At 40.0% G+C, this 19,907-nt stretch overlaps 1 protein-coding gene across 1 annotated transcript in view; it reads left to right on the forward strand.

Annotated features, from left to right (window-relative positions):
• ACYP2 (acylphosphatase 2) overlaps positions 1 to 17,806 on the forward strand; it is a 112,175-nt gene extending 94,369 nt beyond the window's left edge. The window contains exon 4 of the mRNA XM_063441483.1: positions 16,596 to 17,806. Within this exon, the coding sequence (XP_063297553.1) occupies positions 16,596 to 16,710 (115 nt within the window). The 3' untranslated portion in view covers positions 16,711 to 17,806. The remainder of the gene's footprint in view (positions 1 to 16,595) is intronic.
• The last annotated feature ends 2,101 nt before the right edge of the window (positions 17,807 to 19,907 follow it).

The following is a 19,907-nucleotide window of genomic DNA, read 5'->3' on the forward strand; positions in this document are numbered from 1 at the left end:
CCCAATTTTCTAAATACTTTCATTAGTCCCTGGCCTTATCTTATAGTTAGGATAGCCTTATGCATATCCCACGCATGCTTAAACTCCTTTACTGTGTTAACCTCTACCACTTCAGCTGGAAGGCTATTCCATGCATCCACTACCCTCTCAGTAAAGCAATATTTCCTGATATTATTTTTGAACCTTTGTCTCTCTAATTTAAGATTATGTCCTCTTGTTGTGGTAGTTTTTCTTCTTTTAAATATAACTTTATAACTCGTCATAACTGGGCACGGGGGGTGGGAGGACTGTAGCTCCTTCCTTATAATTTAACAAATAGGGGAACAACTTGCACAATTAATATTTAGTCCGACAACCAATTTGCTCGTTGTTTCTTTTGTGTTTTGCATTGAACCAGTCGCCATTCAAAAGAATGGCAGAATTGCTCGACTGCCCAAGTCTAGGGCCTAGATGCTGTCCCTGCTAGCTGACAAATGAAAGCATTGCTATTTCAGAGAACCAGCGATGTTTGTCAGTAGGTGTGAATCTAGCGGCTGTGAATTAAACAAGTTATCCGTTGATCACTTCCTCCTATAAAGCCTTCATTTTTTCAAGTTGTTCACATTCGGTATAATGGCAAAATCAAATGCAGGTAAAATTTCCAATAGAAACAATACTTGGAGTTCTTCTAGGGAAGGTGTTTTTTTTTTGGGTGGTTTAGCGGGTGGTGGACTTTGTAAGTCTTTTTGAGCATTGAAAATGGATGAGTGTGTGGTGTACCTGAAAGATTTTTTGTATATTGGTTTATTTCCTCCGTTAAACCATGGATGGCACTATTGTACTTGTTGTTAACAATTTTGTGCCTACATCTTTTTTTGTTATAATCATATGGGAACAGTACAGTAAGAGCCATGCATGCCTTGACTGCATTATCAAGACCCTATGTGTGTATCTTTGTAAGCCATCCCCTTTGTGTGTCTCTTCTCCCCAGCCTCTTTGTCTCTTTTACTCACAGCCCCATTGTGTCTTTCTTTCCCCAGCCTTTATGTGTGTCTCTTTCTCCCCTTACCACCTCCTCTGTGTGTCTCATTCCCTCCCCCAAGACCCTTTGTGTTCCTCTTTCTCCTCTTCACCAGCTCATGTCATGCTCTGTAAATTGAACTTCTATCACATACAGGAGACTTCTGCAAAGCCTAGAAGGCTACTAACAGAGCAGGAGATAAGAAATTCAAAATTAAACAGAATGTGCAATAAAAGAAGTTGAAAAATTAGATCTCTCTTTACATGAAGTATTTAGGAAGGCTGTACAAGTTACATACAGGGAGGTGTGACTAGGGTTGCATAAGGTGATTAAACTCCCCTTAAGGACACAGGACATGTGTGACATGTCATGATTCCCTTTTATTCCAGAAGTTTGGTCCTTAAGGGGTTAATGGCAAAGAATTGAACAGTGACAAGGTAGAGGCATGATCTATACACCAAAACTGTTCATTAAGCTAAAGTTGTTTTGGTGCTTATAGTGTCCCTTTAAATTTTAAATTAACTTAGAATTTCTAGCAGTTCTCCCTTAAATGAAAAAGCCTGATAGTGTATCATCTATAGGTCTGTATATATTGTTATATCTTCACAATACACATCTCTCTAATCTGTTGTTAAGCCTTTATGTGATCTGACGTATCAGCTCCATCACAGATTGTTGTGGCTCTGTCAAGTTCTGTGCTCATTGCATAGTGACATTGTAACATTTTGACATTGCCGTTAGGTGTTGCGGTGGCCTGAGAGTGCAGGTAAAGTTTTACTTACCTTTATGCCTATCATGTCCCTTACGGACACAGCCATGTCCATCCGGGGGACCCACTCCAAACACTGCTGCTTCATCTGCCAGGAGCCAACATTAGTGCTGTGCTGTATACCAATGCATGTCTTCCCCGTGCCCCAACCCGTGAGCATAAATAATGGGGGTTGGGGGTAAACAGATCACTGGCACGTGGGAGCTATTTAAAATAAATAAAAACTGGGTGGAGGCATTCTAAGGTTTTGCCTTGTTCAGTAAGGGACCATTCACACGTTAGTGATTTACCATGTTATTGTATAATATTGTTTAAAAAGTTGTGTTTTGTTTTGATTTTTTTTTTTATGCACATATTAGATAATATTCTGTGCCAATACTTCAGACTGCCAGGATTGTAAAAAGCATAACTCCACATAAGCCCCAGGATCTTGTAATACGCTGTTTCATACTTTGTTTAAGCAGTGGGAGGCCAGAAAAACTGTTTTTCAGTATTTCATGGAGTCTTTAAATATGCTGACAAAACAACATTCATTGCTTGAATAATATGGAAACATTCTAACTGGGTCCACGGCTTGGTTTAACTTACCCAAACCTCATCAGAAGGATCCACAGAGGTCAGAGAACCCCATTACTTGATGAAAGTCTTAGTGTGAGTGTAGAAAATGTAATAATATGTTATCTATAAATACTACAAATCCCCAGTGATCGGGGCCTTCGGCCATTTTCTCTCCAATTAGAGGAGAATCCATTCACGCATAGGTGAGTGCCAGGCACCACTTATCCCAAATGCTGCACCGTCTACTTTACTGGCTGTTCTCTGAATCCTAGCCGTGTATGCAGCAGCGTAATGCACATGGTGGATGAATAATTAATAAAGTGAAGCCAGGCTGCTGAGGAGACACTTTCTAATTCTCTACTCTGTATATTAGATTTAAAAATGTCCGGTCTCCACAGAGAGAAATGCAGGATGCATTATGCACATGGTGGGTGTTCCTCCCCATTCCCAATCACTGGGCACGAAGAACTATAGTGATCAAGGCAATTCAGGTCACAGTGCTAATTTTGGATTAATCACTATATAACCTAATACGTCTGAGTTAAGGATTTATGCCAACGAGAGGCGTACATTTGACAAGATTCCATATCTACACTGTATCAGTTAAAAGAATGGCAGCATACCATCACTTGGGGACCTATAATCTGCCAATAGTCACTAGATGAAACTTGCCTATTTATAACCTAAGCTGACCTTGTGTTTGCACTTGCGATTTGTGTATATAATGTTTTTATGACGGCCTGTATGTAATGTGTGTTTGTGAGTGTATGCATAATGTTCTCCAGCTAGCATATAAGCTCATTGAGCAGGACCCTCAACCCCTCTGTTCCTGTGCGTCCATTTGTCTGGTTACAATTACGTGTCTGTTATCCACCCATTGTTCAGCGCTACAGAATTTTGCTGGCGCTATATAAATAATAAAATAATAATAATGTATTTAGGAATTGGTATTGGGTGGATAGGTGAATCTGACTGTGATAGATATAGGTTGTCCTTGACTGTAGACCCACACTTAATATATAGATTTAAATACATACCCCCAACTTGTGTTTCTGCCTCCTGTCGGCTATGGTGTGTACTCAGCGGACAGATAAACATATCCAGTAATCCAGAGTCCAAACAGTCTGCATTATGTCATCAACGTTTGCAGATTACTAACTTCCCAAGCCTGTAATATCCAATAATTAATGCTCAGTGAAAATTCAGTGGTGGCCAGGGTACCACAGGCTGTGACAAAATGAAACAGAAAACATGCAAAAACAAGACAAAAAAACAAACATAAAACAAGAAAACAAAATGACAGTCATGAGGCATGGGAGAATAAATTCAGGTTCCCTCAAATTAACTTCTGCTGTCTGTCCCTCCTCGGCTTCGTGTGTTTCCTTTTTTGCTCCAGAAATATAAAGATAAAGTCATGTTTGATATTTTTTGAGTCATTACAGCTTCCTAAAAAAAGAAAATCATGATTATTTACTAAAATGAGTAATTCAAGGTGTTGTAAAAGTGAATTTCCAATTATAAGGGACACTATAGGCCCCCTGACCAATTCAGCTCATTGAAGTGGTCTGGGTGCTGTGTCCCAGTCCCCTTACCCTGCAATATAAAACACTGGTTTTAGACAAACTGCAATGTTTGCAGCGCCGTGTTAAGACTGCCCCTAGTGCCTGTCTCCCAGACAGCAGCTAGAGGCACTTCCTGTGGTGCTTGATGACATCCATCGTCTTAAAAATCCCCATTGGAAAGCATTGAGTCAATGAATTCCTGTAGGGAAGGCTTAATGCATTCTGCGCATGCGCATTAGTTTCCCCCTCGCAATGACATCGGAGGAGGTGGAGCCAGCACAGAGGGACTTCAGTGCTGGAATTGGATAGTGTATAAAGGTTCGAGTTCCACGTGGGGGCCGGAGGGACAGAGGGACACTAGAGCGTTAGGAATACAGCTTTGTAGTCCTAACATTACAGTGTTCTCTCTAAGGTTAAAATTGCCCAACTGGAAACATCTTTAATTAAGCTATGCTTTGAGTTTGGCTACTCTGGCCTTAAGTTTGAGATTCGCTTGGAATTTTCACTTCAGTGAATGGCCCTGTATCAGTTTCTGCTATGTCTTCCTGTAAACCAGTGACTGTTAACATCCCAAATGTTTTGGAAATACATTTCCCTTGACTCCTAGGCTGGTAGTGCATTATGGGAAAAGTAGTCCAGAAACATCTGGGAATGTAATATGAGATAATACTTCAATCGGTACCTGTGCCATCAAAGCGGCATATAATTTAGCAAGCTGTTGGGCAAGCAATGCACAATTCAGAATACATAAAAAAAAAAAAAAAAACAAGACAACAGCTGTAAAAATAATTGTCAAAATGCTTTGTCTTTAAAGATTTCTCAGATTCCTATTCTCACTCTGCAAAAATACATTTTCTTCCCTTTACTCCTGAGGATTGAATCCCAGCAACAGAGCTCTGTGTATAGCGGGGTGTGGCTGAAACCTTGCCATGACTTCATCGGCCATCGCTCCACTTGAGCTACAGAAGAGAGCAATGCACTTCGAGGCCGTAGTAAGAGCAATGAATTTAAACCTAATACACAGCCAAGCAAACAGGACACTGCTTTTACTCTTGCCTTCAATGTCAGACGTTTTCAACGTTGCAAGGTGGACAGATTCCATGATCCAACAGGAATCGGCTTTTAGTATATAACCTCCTTAGGTCACTACAAATGCAGAACATGATATCTGCAGTATTCTGGTTACTCTTGGACGCGCCTGACCAAAGAGCATGAAAATATATAACAGCTTATGAATGTTTAATTACTGCTGCATACAGCAGGGTAGCATCAATTTCTTCTTAAAGGAAAATAAGTCATTTTTATTTTGCTATTTAAAATGGAAATCTTAAATCACTTCACACCAACTGCCCTCTTTGAGTCCCCTATGGTCGTAAACATTGGATATGTGACCAAAAACCACGCCAGTAATTGAGAGCTAGTGTGTGTTGACAAATTCGGATGTCACACAAATACCTGGGGTGACTTTGACACTGTTACAGTCATTTCAAATTACAGGGTGAATGTAGGTGAGATGTGGTGCTTCCAAACAAAGATGGCTGTCCACACAGACCACTGGAAAACCACATGATGCATTGAAAATAGAAATTAACTATGGTATATGTATTGTAAAACAAATTAAAAAAAAAAAAAAAAACACGTAGTAGCTAGAATGCCTGAAGTCTTTTATTTTCAACAATAATAAGACCATGTCCCTTTTTTCAGATAATAAAACTCCCGAGATACTGCTACTATGGTAGTATTTCAGACCCTGTCTGAAATATTGCAAGAAAAGGTTTACTGTAAAATTTGTCAAAACTATTTAAATACCCCGAACATTTCTGCAAAAGACAAGCAAAGAAATCAAATATTAAAACTGTGTAATCAGAACATTTTATATTTGCTTAAACAGCAATCCATACACAATTTTTTTTAAAACCTACATTTAAATGATGGCTTTGCATCCCATGTTTCAAATAAACATAACACGAATATAGTTTATATACAAAACACGCTGTAATAAAAAGGTTTCAAGTAGTATAAAGAGTTGATTTCAAGAGAATGGAATGGCGTGACTGGATTGAAAATAATTGGTATGTTTTTTTTTAATAAACATGGGATGGGTGACACATTGTTAGTATCTATTTTGGCAGCAGTTTAATTCAGTGCCCATTTTTTCTATTCTAAATCCACCGCCCGTGCCTGGTTCAGTACTCTGGGTTGGCGCTAATAGATTTATGAAGTTACAGCCCTGGTGGGAGTCCGCAGAGAGGAAAAAGTTACAGTGAAAATGAAACAAGCGTGCAGAAGGAAATTTGGTCACAATGAGTTAGGGATGTACTGATAGAAATGGTAAAAGATGAAACCTGATTGGATCAAACACAGACACCAAGTTGACACATGTAAATATAGTGTAAACTTAACTTAAGAATTGTATTGATTTAAAATATTTTGGAGATTCTACACAGATCATTTATCATTAACAAATGGCAACAGGAATGTCAGCCAAGATATAAATTATTTATGAGTCAAAGTGCGTTTCCACTGAGTAGAGAGAGTTATGTAATCTAGATTATGGGATACTGAACACTTATTGTAAAAACAATGTTAATTATTACAGGAGCACTGTCACTTTTATACTACTCACCACGACTGACACTTCTCCTCTGGCTGTGTTCATTATTACTGATGATCTCCGGTAATTTAATTCCCCATAGAGAAGTATAGGGGAGGAGTTACTGTGCATGCGCAGCAATTACCAGGCTGTGCCAGTCAGCAGCTTTTCGTAGACCTGCATTATCCCAATTCATCTCTCTGGGGAGTATGCAGCGTTTTCAAGCAGAGCGTGAGCAGGCCAAACCACAGTACTGCAACACTTCAAGGATTATAATAGGAAGAACCCCTACTAGCTGTCTGACAGCCAATAAAGGTGTACTTAGGGAGCAATGTGAACAGGCAGTGCTTTCAATTGAGAGACTGCAGGGACAGTCTCTTTACACCAAAAAATACATTAAGCTGTAGTGGTTCTGGTACTTAGAGTATCCCTTTAACTACATGGTGCAATATTCTATTTATTGCTCCAATGGAGGGTAGAAGATACTATGGTATCTATTAATGGAACACTATAGTGTCAGGAATACAAATTCACTATCGTGTTAAAACACATTTTAGGTGACCGGACGCCTTGGCTCTCTTTAAAAAGGTATAACATGTACCTATATTCCAGGGCCCTGTAGATCATGTTGCCGCTCTGCAAACCTTGACTGAGATCATCAAAATTGACAATCTCAGCCAATCCAAATCTTTCCTAGAAAGTATTGAGAGACTACAGCGCATGAGCAGCAAAATGCCACCAATCAGTATGTCCTCAGAGTCTCTCTCTCTCTTCCATTTATGAGTTTTCATGTTAAACAATAAAAAATGGATGTTTAGGGACTTAGTAGATAACTTTATTTAGAATTGGTGCACACAGTATATATTCGGGAGGATAGTACATGTTCTGGCTGAAATTGATAGGCAGGACAATGAGAAGAACCAGGTAGCTAATACACCACTGATTTAACCTATAGAGGCACAATAAACCCTGAGAAAGGATGTGTCTTCCTTATATAATATAGAGCTCCAGATTATGCTTGTTTTTACTGCTTTCAGAGATACATATGTAATTCACTATGTACTATGATTGTACATAGAATGGTGATAGCATACTAGATGTACAGTGGGACATCGGTTTACACATTTAATGCGTTCTCTGGGACGTTTCTTATTGTGAAAAGTTTATAAACCCGAAACGCAGTTTCCCATAGAAATGCATTGAAAACCAATGAATCTGTTCTGGAGGTCAGAAAAAAGTCAAAATTAACTGGCATGGAAACCAACCCACAATGCAGAACACACAATAAAAGGCATGCAAACGACGAAGCTCAGCTCCCTACCTTTCCACAGCTTGAGAAATGCACCAAAAAGTCCCAAAACAACTGAAAACAATTTCCAGAATGGTAAAAACATACAGAACAAATGTGTGAGATATAGGCGCTTAACGTGAGGTAATATATAACGTAGCAGCTAGAACACTGTGTGGATCCTCCAAAACCACCCACTAGTCAAAAATGGAAAGAAACATACACAGGGTGTAGGTATAGAGATGAGAAACCCCCCAACCTCCCAGTGATTGGTTAGTGCAGTGCTGTGTATTTGTGACTTGAACTCACCCTTTAGACCAAGCTTTTGGGGTGGTTTGATTCAATCATACATAAATAAGGAGATAAATAAAGAGTATATAGTGCAGGATTGTTGGTACAATATATGGTAAATAAAGGGAGCAAATGGTAACAAACTCACATGGTGAGGAGCCTTTCTAGAAAAATGGGCTCCAAACTCTTCAGTAGATATGCTTTAAGGCAGCATATAACCCCTTTGAATCCTCTTTCCAGAATGGCTCCAAAACTCGATGCAAAAGCCGCTCCAACACATCCACACTCGCCGCCACGTGCTACCCACAGGCTCCAGCATGCCGGGGGCGGTGCTATAAACCTCCCAGGTGCTATGCATCCTGGGGAAACTTGCTTTGTATTGGGAAACAAATTTGTAAACCGAGGCATTATTTTCAATGGATTTTCATTTGTAAACCGAAAATTATGTTAACTGAGACGTTTGTATACCGAGGCCCCACTGTACTTTGTTTCCTTTTAGGTCGCGTTGAAACAGTACTGACTGGTAGCATTGTTCTAACTGAGCAATACTAGACAGGGACTCTCCCATATATTGGGGATTTCTCTTCATTCTCTTAGTCCCCTCTAATTCCTAAATCCCAAACCTTGGAGGCTATGTGAGTGTGAGGACTGATTTAAAACAATCAAAGAAAAAAAACTTTGCGAAGTTTAGTGCCTTTTTGAGCAAAATGCTGTCCAATTCACAATACTGGTCTCGATTCCAACATTGCCTTAAAGAACGCTAAATGATTTCTTTGTGTGTACGATAAGCTCCCATCTGTGTCACAAGGAAGCTTTTCATTACTGTTCCATGCACCTGTTAGCAGAGTCACTGAGAGCAAGAAAACAATGCAGTTTTATCCAAAGTGGTGCTTATGTATTATATAGTATGCAATCTGAAACACACGCATTCATCCAGTAAACTATAGAGTGCCACGCTATTCAAACCAAGTACAGAAATGAAACAATCGCAGACATGTTTATTGTTGTATGATAAGAACTTTAAAGAAACGAAAGAAGTCACTAATATCTCCACCATTTGTTTCCATATTCAACTTTGCACAAAAAAGCTCTAACAATCATTGACTCTGAGTTAAAGGATCACTTCTGGCACCATCACAACTTCATCGATAGTACGTTTTTATGGTGCCAGGGGGCAACGCCACTGGAGAGGAGGCTTTGCGTTTGTGAATAATTTAACCCATGATGGTAATCCAGTGCCAGGGACCTCCTGGTACCATAACAACTTCATTAGAATTAAGTTTTTATGGTGCCCAGATTTTTTCTTTAACCCCTTAAGGACACATGACATGTGTGACATTTCATGATTCCCTTTTATTCCAGAAGTTTGGTCCTTAAGGGGTTAAGAACCCTGTTACAGTTTCTAATTAACTTATTGGATAATTTACATACACAAACATATTAGTGACAAATTGCGCAATTATAAAGTGAGCTCAGTGACCTATCCTTATTTAATTTAATGTTAAATATTGTAACAATATGTACACTAAAACTAATTCTGAAAAGAGATCTTCATTCCTTTGAGAAAACAGTGCCTTTAAACTGAGTATTTTGTGCAACTTGGGCAGCTAATCGCACTTTTAAGATTTACAAATTCCCAAAAATGTCATGGGGATATTAAAATAATGACTGTTACTCTGCATAACACTCACATAAAATATATATTATTATCTGGCAACAACAGACATCTATAAAATACATGTTAGTGCAGGATTCTTTTGCAACCTGTAGATAATCTTTACGGTAAGTTGAAATCACACCTCTCTCCTTCGGCCTACATGGCTGCAATAATGCAGCCAACCTACTTTGAGTAATTTCAGCTCTTGTACAGTAAGGGATGATAATAAGTAGACATGTGCAATTTGTTTCATTCCGAATGTATATTCGGATGAATTTCGTGCAATTCGGACATTCGGATGCTTCCGAATGTCCAAAGTGCCGAATTTCCGAAGTTCCGAATTGCTGAAGTGCTTTGGATTTCTGAAAAGTGGCAAAACAAGAGAGAAGGAGGGAAAATTACGTGAATGATGATAGGAATGCTGACCAATAAGCTAATTCCTGGCACTGGGAGCCCTATAGATGTGTAAATAGTTGTGGTAGCAGTCCAGGCACTGGGAGGCAAGAGCCCTATAGATGTGTAAGTGGTTGTAGTGACAGTCCTGGCACTGGGAGCCCCTTGCCCATTAGAGGGCTCCTGCTTCCCAGTGCCTGGACTGCCACCACAATCACTTACACATCTATAAGGCTCCCGCCTCCCAGTGCCAGGACTGCCACCACAAATTCCATAGTGCAGAAATTCCGTGGTGCTGAAGTTCTGAAGTGCCGAACCAAACTGAATGCCATTGGTCCGAATTGCCAAAGTAGACAAATTTTTTTACTTCCCCGAATTTCGGAACCGAACCAAATTTTTTTTGCCTATGCACATCCCTAATAATAAGCTATTAAACTCCCTATGTGTTCAGAAAAGGGAGTGATTGGAATCCCAGGGAATTTAGTTTCTCTGTCAGGTGAAGACTGGCATTTAAACAGGGCAGAGGATTTGTGGGGTTTGACAGATTACATTTTGTTTTGCATTGGCTTGCGCATGCATATGCAATGTTCGGCGGTAAAATGTTAATAAATAAATCCCGCAATGAAGCCTACACTTGGAAATGTAAGAAAACAAATTACTTCACACTTACACCTGGTATAACAATAGGCTACACAATGCTGCCACATATTCAAATTTCAAAAGAAAAACATTTTGATTAGGGATTAGTTTAAGTAAAAGCTTTTATTTTTTTCGCTGAACTTGATACACATATCTGCAAATCAAGACGTTGAATAATGGAAAACAAGCAGGTTACTTGCTAGATGTAAAAGTAGACGTTAAATTAGCACTAAATAGGAAAAACCTCTTTCTAGTTCGATAGTCCAGGTTTTAGGCAGTCACCCACAACTGCACTAATGAGCCAGCTCTGCTCAAAGAAATCTGCCCAATGAAATATAATGCTATTATATTTGTGCACAAATGGTACAGGAATCCAATCTTTGATTCTTCAACGATATCTGTTACTCATTCAGTAGGGGAAGATTTCCATAACTTGTTTGGAGTTACTTTCTACTCTATAAACAACGTAAGATGTAATTTGCCACGCAGTTAATCAAATGCAAATCAAGTAAATAACCTCTGCAAAATCTTAACAACTGAGAACAATTTTATTGATTGTATTTATAAAGACCAATTTTGGTGCAAGATAGAAACATGGATGGATGGATTGATAAATGGACAGATGAATAAATGGGTGGATGGATGGATAAATAGATGTATAAATAGATGGATAAATGGGTGGGTGGATGGATGAATAAATGGATAGATGGATGGTTGGATGGATAAATAGATGGATAAATGGGTGGGTGGATGGATGAATAAATGGGTGGATGGATGGATGGATAAATAGATGGATAAATGGATGGGTGGATGGATAAATAGATGGATAAATGGGAGGATGGAAGGATAGATAAACCCCCATGGAAGGTACTAGATGTCTTTTACAGGAGACAGAGATTGCAATTTTCTGCATTGTTTTCCTTTTAGACAGACCAGTAATTTATATATTATGCAGAGAAAACATTCGGGTGAAATAAAGGCAGTTGATCTGGCTTTCTCGATCGCTTTTGTTTTCCACAGAGAATTTCTGCTGCTCCCGAGTATAAGTATATGAAACCCCCTTTGTCTTCTGCAGTTTAATACTTAAATCCTAGTGTAATAACAAAGCATCAAATCACTTATCACTTCATTACCACCTCTGCGTAGTTACGGTGGCATTGTAAGAAACATCAGTGATAGCAAAGGAAATCCCACGATTCCTTACATTGTAAAGTTCTTATTTAAAGAACATCAAGCTGACTAGTCTAAAACACATGCATTGTATTAAACTATACACAATCTAGATAATGAGTTGAACAACATGAATTATAGAAAAGTTGAAGTGTTGTGCTACTTTTCCAATGTAGATGATCTCAATGGAGGAAAACATTATACAGCAAGCACGTCAAACTCAAAGTCTAGCACGGGCCACATAAACAAGGTTTAAGTTTATGTGGGCTGCAAAAAACAAAACAAAAAAACTTACATTTTCACAGAAACGTAGGTTTGTTTTGAAAAGTACAGTATAAAAAAAACAGAGCATCCCCCTCTACTAAACCCCAGCCCTACTCTACCAAAAACCCCAGTCCCCTTCTCTGTACTAAATCCCAGACCCCCCTCTATACTAATTCCCAGCCCCCCCCCCTCCCCCCTCTATACTAAATCCCAGCAACCCCCTCTACTAAACCCCAGCCCTACTCTACCAAAAACCCGAGTCCCCTTCTCTGTACTAAATCCCAGTCCCCCCCTCTATACTAATTCCCAGTCCCCCCCCCCCCCTCTATACTAAATCCCAGCAACCCCTGCTTTCGGGGCACCTCAGACCTGCATGTACCACTCTTATGCACTGAAAAATAAAGAATTAAAAAAAAAAAAAAAAATCCCAGCAACCCCCTCTACTAAACCCCGGCCCTTGTTTAAAAAATAACAACAATATAAGCCAACAAGCAGACTCACATTGCCGCTGCCAGTATCCGACTCTGGAGTCCAGCCTCTGGTTTATCCCCAATGGTGCCGTCCACACCCTGTGCCAAAGCGGATCCTCCCGCTACTCCTTGAAAACCTGTAAAGGTGGAGCATGTTGACGTCACGTCGGAATGTGACGTGGCGTTGCGTGTCTCTGTGCACCTCCAGGCCCTCCACTGTCCAGCCGTGGCCATCGCAACACTGACAGACAGACACACGCACCCTCTGACAGACACACACACTCACTCTCTTACAGACACACACACAAACACACACACTCTGACAGACACACACTCACTGACAGACACACACACATTCCACATTCTTGCACACACTAACATAATTTTCTTTATTGCTCCCTACCTTTGGGAGCTGGTGTCGGGCCTCTCCCTAGTGTCCAGTGGGGATCTTCTCTCGGGAGCTCAGTCTTCCTGCTTCTCACTGCTCCCTCACATGCGCAGTTTAGTGATGCCGGAATGAGGTCATATTATGGCACCCGGCATTACTACAGAGGGCGCGCGCGAGGGACCTTTCCTTCCGGCCTGATAAATGTTTTTTTTTTTTTTTTTTAATTCTTTATTTTTGCAGTGCAGAGATTTAACAAACACGCTTGTATCGCCACAATAGCGGGTACAAGCCGATGAAGAAATACAAGTTTTACAGTATCATGGCATCATTAACAGCACTTTTTTTTTTTTATGTGAAAAAACACGGTTATCCGGAAAATCAACATTTCTCAGAGTTTAGTAGGCTAGTCGCTGGTTAATCCCGGACCCTGTGGAGTTAACATGCTAGGTGAACGTGTCTAGCTCTTGCTTATGGTATATAAAGTATCATTGCTGTACTATCTAGACAAAGAAATGATTATGTAGAACAAGAGAAAATAAGCTTGTGCAAGATTGATCAAGAACATATATAACCAAGCTTAACGTTACAAGTAAGTACAAGAGTTATCTATTTGAGGCTTATATCTTAGCTGAACAATACATTGCGAGAAATAAAACTGTTTAGGACAGTTGCATGGTGATTGGAGTAAGGTAGCACACATTTTTGGGTTAGTAAAACAAGCAAGTCTATAGGAGACCACTGGGAACAAGCTTTACCAATGTTGGCTATGGGTGATGGGAGTTTGAAAAGGAGAAACACTGAGTTGGCGATAGGCTGACCTAACGAGATGAGAAGTAAGTGCTTAGTGTCAGCAGTCCAGGTAGGGTTTGTTGCATGTCAGGTAAACAAATAAGATGCATAAAATAAATCAGTAACTGAAATACTGAATGACAAAAAAAAAGTTCACCCAATCCCCAGTTTCGTCTTCCCTACTCCTTGGCTGGTGAATGTCCCATTGATCCGTAACTTGGGACTCTGTCTGCTCCAGGCTTGAGTGGGAACCCGTTTCAAGCTTGTCGGGCTGCGTGCATCTCCGATATCGGTATGTCGCTGTGGTTTGGTGTTTGCTGGGACTTGTGGTTTCACCCTCCGCAGGTGCGCTGCGTGCTTTGGGGAAGATCCCCTTGATGCTCTCAGATTCGTTGTGGTGCGGTGAGTGAGCAAGTGTGGTTGGGGTCGGTTGTTCGTGCCTCTGGGCCTAAATAGAGTCTCTCGTGGAGAGGTGGGTGTCTGCTTGAGGTCGGGGGTTGTTTTTCGCGGTTTCCTCCCGCTTGCTGTTCTGCACAAGATGGGTGCGTGCTTACTTCGCCGTAGGGTGAGTTTAGGCCCCGTCTTGGCTGCAAGCTGGTGCTGAGTGCCGGGTGGCATTTGTCGAGGTGGGCGGCGTGCAGTGAGTGGTCGCGGGGTGCCTTGTTGCAGCCTGTTTTCGAGTTTGAGCCAGAAGTTTAAGAATATCCTGTCTATGCTGGACAGGGGGCTTAGTGGTGTCTCATGGCTGTCTACTGGCCGCATGGTCTCCGCCATTTTAGGTTGGCCGCTCACCTCTCCGGCCCATGTCACTGTTGTCTCCATCGTGTTGGAGGGGACCCTCATGGGTGGTCCGGGATCACCCCCACCGGACCAAAGGGGGGGGTTGCGGGGTATCCGCTCGTGGCAGGTGGTCTCCGGTTGGTTCCAGGCTGGGAGATCGGCCGACTCTCCCACCCGGTGCCCGCCAGGCCACATGTCCTCGCGGGAGCTTTCTGCCGTCTGTAGTCCGCTTACAAGCCGCATCACCGGTTTCCTGTAAGGGTAGAGGATTAGTAGGTCGCTTGGAGTCCTGTGGTACGGTTTGTAGCTGGATAGGGGTGCCTTTTCAACCATTTTTCCCGGATTAGTGTGGAGCTCTAGTTAGGCACGTCTTCCCTCCATGACAGTCAGGCTCCGCCCCCCGGCCTGATAAATTTTTAGCAGAGTAGGCACCTGCAATGTAAGGAGAGCAGGTGCCTACTCTGCCTTAGTAAGCATGTCTCAAACTCGCCGATCGCCGGGCCGCAAATATATTAATTGTGGGCCGCATCCTGCCCTCGGACCGTGAGTTTGACATGGTTGTTATACAATGTATTTTATACCTGTAGTACACAATGAATATATGCGTTCCAAAATGTTATTTTTTTTGGTAATTCTTTATTTTCACGTTGCATTGCATAGACATGGTTAGCATGTAACAAGTATGCAGTAGGTAGACAAAATGTTATACTTCAACATTGCTAGAACAAGGTACCTTTTTAAAATAAAATAAAGGAACTCTTTTTTTGCCTTTGGGTTTCACATGTTATTTAATCTGATCTTGACTTGGACATAAATTAATCTTAGAAACTTTCAACCTTCAAACCAATCTTTTTCTTTGACAATGATAGACAGACAGACAAGCAGAGAGACAGGAAGATGGCTGGACGGACGGACAGACAGTACTCTCAAAGAACAGATCAGTTTGAGGGCCCTACTTGAAGGAGAGTGATACTAACGCCTTCCACCCTTGCCATATCATGAAGTATATAATATCACTTTATTAAGAAGATCATGGTAGTGGAAGACATTAGACATTGTTTAAAGTAAATGTGACCAAAGTCTGCTCTTCTGCCTGGTGTCTCACTGTAACACAGGGTCTAGGGAGTGCAGAGAAGCATACAAGATGGCAGGAAGGAGTGCAGAGACACACAATCAGTGTAGAGACACATTAATACAAATTTAAATTCTGGGGGTGCCAAAAGACAATTCTGTCCTGGATGCCATATACCCTAGGTATGTGCCTACTCGTGTTTAGTAGTCTGATAAAAGATTAGTGACAAAACTATGACTATGTTCTTCATTAATATCATGTGTAAATATTATTATAATACCCATAATAAGGCTTTTACCGTGTACTCTACCTAGGGCTGTCATATTGCTTATTAGAGTGACTTGACTTTTATTTTGTTATATTTTTGTACATTTATTTATTTTAGTGCTCAATTTCTGCAAACTATTACAGCTGCAGATTTCTAACTTATTTTCCTAATTTCTCACAACAAAAAAAAAACAAGCTTAACAAAACGATAATAACAATAACAAAATAAATTGGAAAAGTTTCATTAAGTGATCGATCCCATAAACAACACACATATGTACTAAGACAAAGCAGCACGTCTCTGGAGTATCTCTGCTTTACAAGACAAAAAAATACTGACTTTTTGCGAACAAAACCAAAACAAACAAACAAAAAACACACACAAATCAACATATGCAAAAAGAATATGTAAGAACTAAATTCTAAAAATAAACAGAAGACCATGACTGGTAGCTTGGTTGTTACACTTCTATGTTGTTAGCTTTGTTGTTACACTTCTTATTCTTATTATTTTATTATTTATATAGCGCCAGCAAAATTCCGTAGCGCCGTACAATTCTCCCACTATCAATCTTACAAACTAAATTTTGTATTTGTTTCTTGTTTTATTTATTGATCTTGTGTTCTTTTTTCTTTCTTTTACAGGAAATCTTGGCTGAGTAAAGTGGGTAGCCCCAGCTCACGGATAGATCGAACAAATTTTTCCAATGAAAAGGAGATCACAAAACTCCAATATAATGGATTTAGCACCAAATACTAAAATGCAGAGTGTATCTGCTTCCTAATATCAGTATGTAAATTAGACAGTAAAACACAAACAGCGTGATTTCAATTTAGAATCTATACGGAGTAAGAATTCATGAGTTTGTAGTGATTAAACTAATGCTGGTTTTAGCTGCTCAAAACAACAATGATATTTGTATCACAATATCTTCAAAACCCAATCCCATTTTGTCTCTGAATCCTGATATGTTATTTAGCTTTTCCCATGTGCCTTTGAGCACCTTTTATTCTGCTTCTAGCCCCTACTTAGCAATTTAGCCATTTCTTTACTCCACCACAGAACTATCGTGCCCCAGATTTCCCTAATACCACCTCCAGACTCTACCCAGCCTTTTCTGACCACCCCATATTCCTATAGTCATATGCATACACATATATCATTTTCCCACTCCTTCATATCATCACCCAGCTATAATCTGCCTATAGACATTTTTAGCCCCTCTATTAGCCCTGAAGAATTTGAGGTGCAGAGTTATGTCTGGGTTAGACAGTAAAGTAAGATTTCAAGGTTAATTCAAAGTTAATTTCAAACATAAGGCCAAAATAGCCAACTTGGAAAAGTTAGCTGTGGTCCAGTTCAGCTACTTCGACCTATAACTTGAAATTCACTTTTAGTTAATTCTGAATTCTCAATTTAGTAAATAACGAAGTGTGTATTTTAAGGCCACACAGAGCTTTGTCCCTGCTCTTGTCGTGAAATCCATTTGTGTGAGGAGACTAGCGAAGATAGATCCCTTCTTCGTTCGTGGGCCACTAGGACCACTAGATGCTTGACATGTCCATCTTAAACATCCAGAGAGCACACAAACCTGCACCTCAATAAATACCATTAATGAAGCAGGAGGGGGGTTACAAGCCATGTGGCTCCCTTCATACATCAATGCCACTCCTCAAACTACCAACTAACTGACTCATGATCCAATGACACTTGAAACAGCCCAAACTGGACAGATGTATAAGGACCACCAATACAGCACACAGCATCTGAAGTCTCCAAAGCCTAGTCAGTCTCATTATATTTCAAACGTTGTACATTGTGTTTTCAATAAATGTAATATATAGACTTTTGAAAACAGTATGAATTATTTCCTTTTCACCAATACTTCCTGTAATATACATATAAAATGTCATAGCTGATACTTAGAATTTTAACTCCTGTAAGCTTTTTTGAGCAGGGCCCTCATCTACCTATTGTTCCTGTGTCATTGTGTAATTGTCTCATTTATTGTAAATCCCCCCCCCCCCTTTCATAATATTGTAAAGCGCTGGGATTAAATACCAATAATAATAATAATAATAATAATAACTATTGAAGTCGATGTAAGAACGCAGGACTGCTTCTGAGTTTATATAAACTACCTTGTAATGATACCTGTAGGGGAGTCAATAGGGTAAAGTTTGGGTAAGAGAGAGTTCAGGAAGGGTCAGCATTAGGTGCACATAGGGTTAGAGTTGGTGGGGATGAAGAATTAGGAACCTTGACTCTCAGCCAAACAGTTTTGTATTGTTTTATGAAAAGCTATCATTAAGCCAGGAATCTGAAAATAGAAAAATAAATAAAAACAATTCGAAAAATTCATGAGAAGATTGAGAGAGAGAATGAGAAGATACAAATAATATTAACATTGAAAATGATTAAAACATTTTTTAGCAGAAATAACACATGGAATATTCAGATCTATATTTGTTCTTCATCAAATAAGGGAAATTTTGCTGGTTTATTTTATAAAAATAGTCAGCAGAATGAATTTGTTAGAATCTGGCCAAACGTCATGAATATTTAGAAAAATATAAATTGACCTGTTTTATAGCTTTTTTTTGAAGTATAGTATAGATAGACAGGTTCAGTAGTGCCTAATAGGGCATAATAAAGAGAAAAACCTGCAATGATGATAAACGGGGTCTAGTAACTATTTAAAGAGACATTGTAGGCACTATAACCATTTCATTAAATTGAGCTGGTTAGAGTGCCTGGAATCCTATGGTGCTGTTCCTACATTTAGTTTTAAACCAATTTCAAGCATATTAACTTTAAATTTGAGTCTCTGGCCACCCAAAGCCTCCGTTACCCCCATTAATCCAATGGAGTATGGCTAAAGAAGAGATTACAACAAAATGTTCTAGCCATACCACTTCATACCAGCAATGGGTACTTTGATAGTGTGATGGCAGTCAGTTGACACCCTCAGCCAATTACAGCTGCTCAGGCTAATACTTCTCCATTAACCAAGAGTTACTTCAACCACCTTGACTACTTCAGAGATTTGAAGTGGTCATGGTGCCAGGAGTATGTATGTTTCAGCTTGAAACACTGCACATACTGAGTAACTGGCACTAGTATGCCGGAGGCGAGTTACATCTCCAGCACACATGACATGGGCAGCCTAGAACTCTGTTCCTGGCTTCCAAATGTCAATTCTGTGCACGGAACTCTGCCGACAAACATATAAATATTCCCTTCGCAGACAGAGCACCTACATCTCTAGTTGTAGGTGTTTCCTCCCTCCTACTCAACAGCGCACCAATGTGCTCTATGAGCTGGTAAATTAATGCAATCACTGGCTTCTCAATGAGAAGCCTGGTATTGGTCCATGTGAGTGCCGGGTGATGTCATGATGGGGCGTGGAAGTTCAGTGTCAGGAGCTTCACCCAGCGTTGAATTAAGGTCAGTTAAAACATTTTTTCTGGCTTTTAAAGGGTAGGACCTAATAGGTATGCCCCATAGGGCATTTAGAGTATAAATTAATTATTTGTTAATTGGAGTTGGAGTAACGCAAAAAACAAACAAACAATTGGGGTTGGAGTAACTGAATGGAAGAACGTCGCCAGAGACCCCCAGATACTATAACCACTTCAATGAGATGACTCAGTTACATTGCCCCTAAATGCTGAATGTGTGCTGAGTGTCCCTTCATTGTCCCTTTAATGTAGGGACATACATTTCTGAAGACATTGTGAATATGTTGGCTGCTGAATGTGATTGACTGCAAATTCTATTTCAGCTCCTTCCTCTCGAGTGTAGCTGCAGAGTCAATTCAGGATATTAAATTAATTTTACATCTCAGCCAGGTTGAGCTATATTTAGTAACGCTGATATATTGTGTAACGTAGAAGGGCTTTACATTTAAATTGAATTAGAAATGAAAGCATAAAGCTGCCAACCTCTATATATGT

The sequence above is a fragment of the Pelobates fuscus genome, chromosome 2 (assembly GCF_036172605.1).
Source record: "Pelobates fuscus isolate aPelFus1 chromosome 2, aPelFus1.pri, whole genome shotgun sequence".
NCBI classification, from domain to species: Eukaryota; Metazoa; Chordata; class Amphibia; order Anura; family Pelobatidae; genus Pelobates; species Pelobates fuscus.